The sequence below is a fragment of the Haliotis asinina genome, chromosome 15, assembly GCF_037392515.1.
Source record: "Haliotis asinina isolate JCU_RB_2024 chromosome 15, JCU_Hal_asi_v2, whole genome shotgun sequence".
Classification (NCBI taxonomy): Eukaryota; Metazoa; Mollusca; class Gastropoda; order Lepetellida; family Haliotidae; genus Haliotis; species Haliotis asinina.
This window is the reverse complement of record NC_090294.1, coordinates 5,823,330-5,828,996: the sequence shown is the minus strand read 5'-3', so window position 1 is coordinate 5,828,996 and position 5,667 is coordinate 5,823,330. Positions and strand designations below refer to the sequence as shown.

Here is a 5,667-nt window from a genome sequence, read left to right as displayed (position 1 = left end):
GGTTAGATTCTACGAAAATAGGCCACCAATATTTGAAAAGAATGCCATTCGATGACAACAAAGAAAAAATAACTAACCTTTCAAAGGTTGCACATATCATTAGTAACCTAATCATCGTCTGAAGTTTCCAAGTGACAAAATGCGGTCTTCATGACAGTATAACAAAAAGGGTGACTTCAGCTCCTCAATAGTCAAACTTTCGTAAATGCGACTCGGAGACATTTTCTGATGACTCAAGTCCTTGGAACGCTTCAGAACCACGGGCGTCCAATAGTGCATGCCCTCTTGGCATACAGTAATGTGGAGAGTGTCATATCAAAAATACAACATACGCACATACACTGAACAACAATTATTCTTCCTTACCCATAGTATTTCAAGTACGATTTATACTATTTAGCGTTCCTTCCACGCAAAACATGATTTTGATAGAATACAAAGGTTTGATCAATATATTGACCAAACATACGTTGATGTCAAACGTTTAATTAACTACGATATTGACCACATCATGGCATGGATACTGCCGTTCGCATATTTTTCAACTCTTATTGAAGTACTGACTCTATAAAGATACTACAATCTGACTTCTCTGAGAAAGTGGATTCGCGATTACCTGTATAACTTCTGTTTCAGTTTATAAATGACACTATGCCTTCAACAAAGATTAATATACGTTTTGCACCTTCGTGCCTCCAAATGTTGTGTTCATCTGTGTTCTCAACAATCCGTTCTCACTAACAAAAGCCAATTGTGTGAGCCTATGTCGATATGGATATATTTATGCAGTAATTATTGACTGATATGTCTATAACGCCCACCTGCACGCATGCCAATCAATACTGAAATCCATTTAGTATCCACAGATGTGCTTTTCTATTTCCAGATGTCCAAGTATGGCAGACTCACAGGGAATCAAGGTCGGGAAAGGAAGCACCAAGCCTTGGCTGACACAAACTGCAGTTTGATTCACGGCTTATATTCAGTGCAATGCAACAACCTCTGGAGTTTTGTAACGGACATCTATCATTGTCGGACCGATAGCTGACAGGCAAGAACTGGGGACTATGGCCCGCAATAATCATATTCTCTGCTGGCTTTGTGTGTTTTAACTGACAGCACGAATGGTTCATTTACGGGTTATCACACGAAGACCGAACTTGATATGCTTCCTAAGGACACTGAGTGACTATATGTCTTAATGGGCATGGGGAATTGCAAGGCGATCGATTTTCAAAATTAATAGCAGTGTACATGTTGTGTAGCACGAGTGATTAAGAATAACCATCTCAATCTCATGTCGCCCTCCTGGATTAAACATGATTGTCACACACGCAAAGACACCTTCATGCTTGCTAAGACGGTAACCTTTTCCATGGTTGATGTGTAGTTGAACATCAGTTGGGTCTATTTGTGGAGGTGTAAAGGATATTCAGAAACTGTCCCTTTGATGAGGCATACACTTAGCACGTGGCAGTCAAATGATACAGAAACAAGACGAAAACATAGTTAATCACAGACGTGATGGGACAACAGCAGTCTGTCATATATGGCAACAGCAGTCTGTCATATATGGCTACATGTGCAATGAAGGCATTTGATTGGACTCAGAGGAGTGAATTCTTTGTTTCACATTTGTAAAGATCTCGGAGACAGCAGCATGATGGCTACCTTGAATAAAAGTTCGGGGGACCGGGTGGCCCTTCTCCCAGCGGATCTATATGCCTATTTCGACATGTCGGATCTGGACCGATCGGGGAACTATTCTCTCGAAGACTTTATGAAGGTTGCTACGGAGTATAAAGAATCTGATCGGTGGTTCGATGGGCTGACTGAACTCTGTCTCACCTTGAGCTTCTCATTGCTCATGCTGATAGGTATCTCAGGTAACATTACTGTGGGGCTGGTCATTCTGCGGAGGAGGTCGTCACAGTCAACACGTAACTGGTACATTTTTAATCTGGCTGTGTCTGACATTTTAACCTGTATGTTTTGTAAGCCCTTTCTCATACTAAGGATGATCCTGAAGAACTGGGATATCGGCGTATTTATGTGCAAACTTGTGCCTACTTTACAAACAACGTATGTGCTCGTATCAACACTCACGATCTTAGCCCTAGCAGTGGATCGGTACAAGGCAATTCTGTACACGTCAGGAAAGGATCGGAATGTCAAGATAACGCGATATATTATTCCAACTATATGGGCAGTTTCATTGTTCGTAGCACTCCCGATATTCTTGACGCATGAAGTGGAACATGTGATTGGATTTAATGGCGTCCCCTTATATTCTATCTGCCGTGAGAAATGGAATTCCTATGTTCTACTGACAATATACACTATATTCGTTCTGCTGATTCAGTACTTATCACCGATGATTGCTATAATAACTCTTCATGTTAAAATATGTCAGTTCCTCGGAGTAAGGATCCACACACGGGGTGCACAAATGAGAGATATGCACAACATTCGCCGTAAATTGTCACGACACCGGAAGAATATTCTTCTTTTGACAAGCATGGCGGTATCGTTCGTTGTGTCCTGGCTTCCACTGACTTTAGTGAACATTATAGCTGACATTGACTATCGTACATTCGAGCATACGGACTTCCCACTGATCCACGCCGTGTGTGTACTTGTTGCCTTCACATCAGTGTGTGTCAATCCGGTCATCTATGGCTGGTTCAATTCAAACTTTAAGCGGGATCTCCGGAGATTATGTAATCTCAACCCGTCCTATAAGTGCTCAAAATATGTGCTCATCTTTCGGAGATCGAGCAGAAACCCGGACATAAGTCTTTTGATATCTACCCTACCACGTGAGGTGACCGCTTCGCCACGTGCGGAGCAGGCACACGACACAGCTTTATGACATATGGGGCTGCGCCTTGCGCGGATTAACGTTCTTGGTACGGGGATGTGTGAGATTAGACTTAATCTGTGTCGGAATGGGGAACGACGACCACGACGGCGGAAGATCAGTGTTAATAGAAGTTAGCAACATGGGTTAATCAGGTCATAATAACGGATCTGCCTGAAAACATGTAGAAAATGCAAAATGTACATCTTACATCTGGTTATGTTTCTTTAACCTGTTTTTGAGTCGCTTATCGGTTATATTTGTAGTCAAAGTTCCTGTTGATATTTGTTCGTGGAATATGGATAAACACTGACTCCTGGCGCCATATGTATGACGTTTGTTATTGAAATGGTTTCAATTTCAAGTGTCCTTTTACAAACGTTTCTCAGCTGAACTGTCATATCAACGTACAGAACTGAATGTTGTTTCAACGGCAAGCGTTTCATACGACTCCATGTCATTCTCAGTGATTAAATCCGTCAAAGTGGAAGGTACAGTCAGACCGACCAGTCATGAGTTCGAAATTCATACCCCACCGTTGTGGTGATTGCGTGAGTCGTGAGCAGATTACATTGTATTTGGGTGTCCAAAATGTGTGAATCGTTTCAACACGCAACAACTCCAGGTTAAGGTGGAGCGTCATGACACAACTGACATATGTTCATTGTGGTATGAAACCAGCCACAGACGTATTGATCTATAAAGCAGTTCTGGGTTAGAACATAATCGTTTCGATTCGTCATATATGCTGAGCCATATACAATGTGCTTTATAATCAGAAACCTCCAGGAGTAAGCCGTCCTCCATGTCAATACAATGCGCACACATTTATCAGGAAGCTCGCAGTGTCACTTTAATCCCATATTTAATGCTGTTTACACTACTGTAATGTACAGCTCGCATTAATTGTCCACTAACTATATGCCACAAATCCATGATTCTTCTTTCAAGCACGATAACGGACACTGATGGCCCTTGTTTTAATCAACAGTGGTGTCCTCTGGTAGTAATGTGTTAAATCAGCGCGAATCTCACATAAGTGTCTGTGCTGTCCATGTTTTATGCTAAGCGATTCATTTGTTGAAAATGACATGGAATATTATTTTTTCAATCTTCTAAATCTAATCCAGATGAGTTTGGGTATGTTTTCACATATTTACCTGCTGTTACAGGAAATTCTGTTCTCATTAGGGGTTGCACTACATGTACTACTACTACTACTGCTACTAGTACTACTACTACTACTACTACTACTACTACTACTACTACTACTACTACTACTGCTACTACTACTTCTAAACTAGCGCGTGTGTATGCGTGCGTGTGAGAAACAGAGTATGTATGAAAACGCATGTGTACGTGTGTGATAATGAATATAGAGCCAATTTACTGTGACAGTCAATGTAAGATATGTTTATGCGTATCATACGTTCACCATACTTGTTAAAGTGTCAGTGGAGGTTGTCATGTCAAAACAGTGTTTATAAATCAGCTGTACATAATCGTTTTCTCGTCATAACAATTCTCAGGTCATTAACGAAATATATCAATCTCGCATCTGTGATTGCTGGTTATAGATATTGTATGAAATGTGAACATATTCACTGATTTTAACATATGTGGCTTTTGATTTGAAGTTTCACATAATTATCACATCGCCAGCTCATCTTGCAGCACTGTCATTCCGAGTCATATATAGTACTGTACACCTCACTACCACTCTTTCAGATATGTGTGATAAACTCACTGTTAGGCCATCGTGGCCTACGTGGTGCATGTCGGTCAAATTAATCTTGCCATCATTCCATTCATTAGATGTTGTGTGACATGTCAACCATTTGAACATGTTGTGCACTAGTGTTATAATTATCACCCCACACTTCATGTTAAAGAGCATACACTGGCAGCTTCAGGAATTTCTTTGTGATATTTCGTGATTAGGGAGCAGGCCTTCCCTCCATTGTCCATGACTCTTGTTTCATATCCCGTGACATGCTGAATGTATATAGTCAACCGCGTTAATTTGTATGAAATCAACATTATAAACGTATGTTTCTAAGAGACTCTCTAGACTCGCGGGGTTCACTATTCACTTCGAAAGACATGTTATTTAATTAAGGATTCATCAAGTATGTAAGGACATTTCAAACATGCTGATGAATAATTGAAGATCTGAAATAAGATTGTATATAAACTGGAAAAGTGAAGATGTTGTGATGTCCTGACTAAAGACATTAACAATCCTTGGAACCGTCACATGCCGGAAACGATGGTATGTGGAGAAGAGTTCCATTTTAGAAACGACCCCATCTAAAGTGGAATTCTATTGGTTTGTAACGGCGAAGAAATCCACTGTTAATTCCACCATTTTAAACTCTGAATCACTTTCATTTTCAAACATTGCTATTGTACGGTTAAATGTTTGTTTACACGTTTGCTGAATAAGTATTATTGCCCTTCTAACCGTTATTCAAAGACTGCCTTACGATCTTGACTTAATATGTGTATTCGTCTTCTAATTCACAGTTAAAATGTGTTGGTCAACATATTTACTGTCATGCTGTTTGATCACCGAATTACAAGGAATAAAATGGTGACATTGAAGTGTGTTTTAATTTCGTATGTTTACTTGATTTAATTTCAGGCCATCCATAAATACTGTTTACGCCGAAAATATGGAGTCATACATTCTATAAAATTTAGGAACATTGTAGATGAACATTGATTAAGCTTCTTCGAAAAACCACATCAACCTGTATATTTTACGAAGGGATGCAAATAAACAGGAATACGCTTTTGTCGAAGAC

General features: G+C 40.0%; 1 protein-coding gene across 1 annotated transcript; it reads left to right on the top strand.

Moving 5' to 3' along the window:
* Positions 1–1,588: 1,588 nt before the first annotated feature.
* Positions 1,589–5,408, top strand: LOC137265714 (neuropeptide Y receptor type 6-like). Its single transcript, XM_067801155.1, has one exon. The coding sequence runs from the start codon at positions 1,661–1,663 to the stop codon at positions 2,870–2,872; it is 1,212 nt and encodes a 403-aa protein (XP_067657256.1). The 5' UTR covers positions 1,589–1,660; the 3' UTR covers positions 2,873–5,408.
* Positions 5,409–5,667: the final 259 nt, after the last annotated feature.

Coding starts and splice junctions, on each gene's coding strand:
- LOC137265714 (XM_067801155.1), top strand. CDS start 1,661: ATGATGGCTACCTTGAATAAAAGTTCGGGGGACCGGGTGGCCCTTCTC.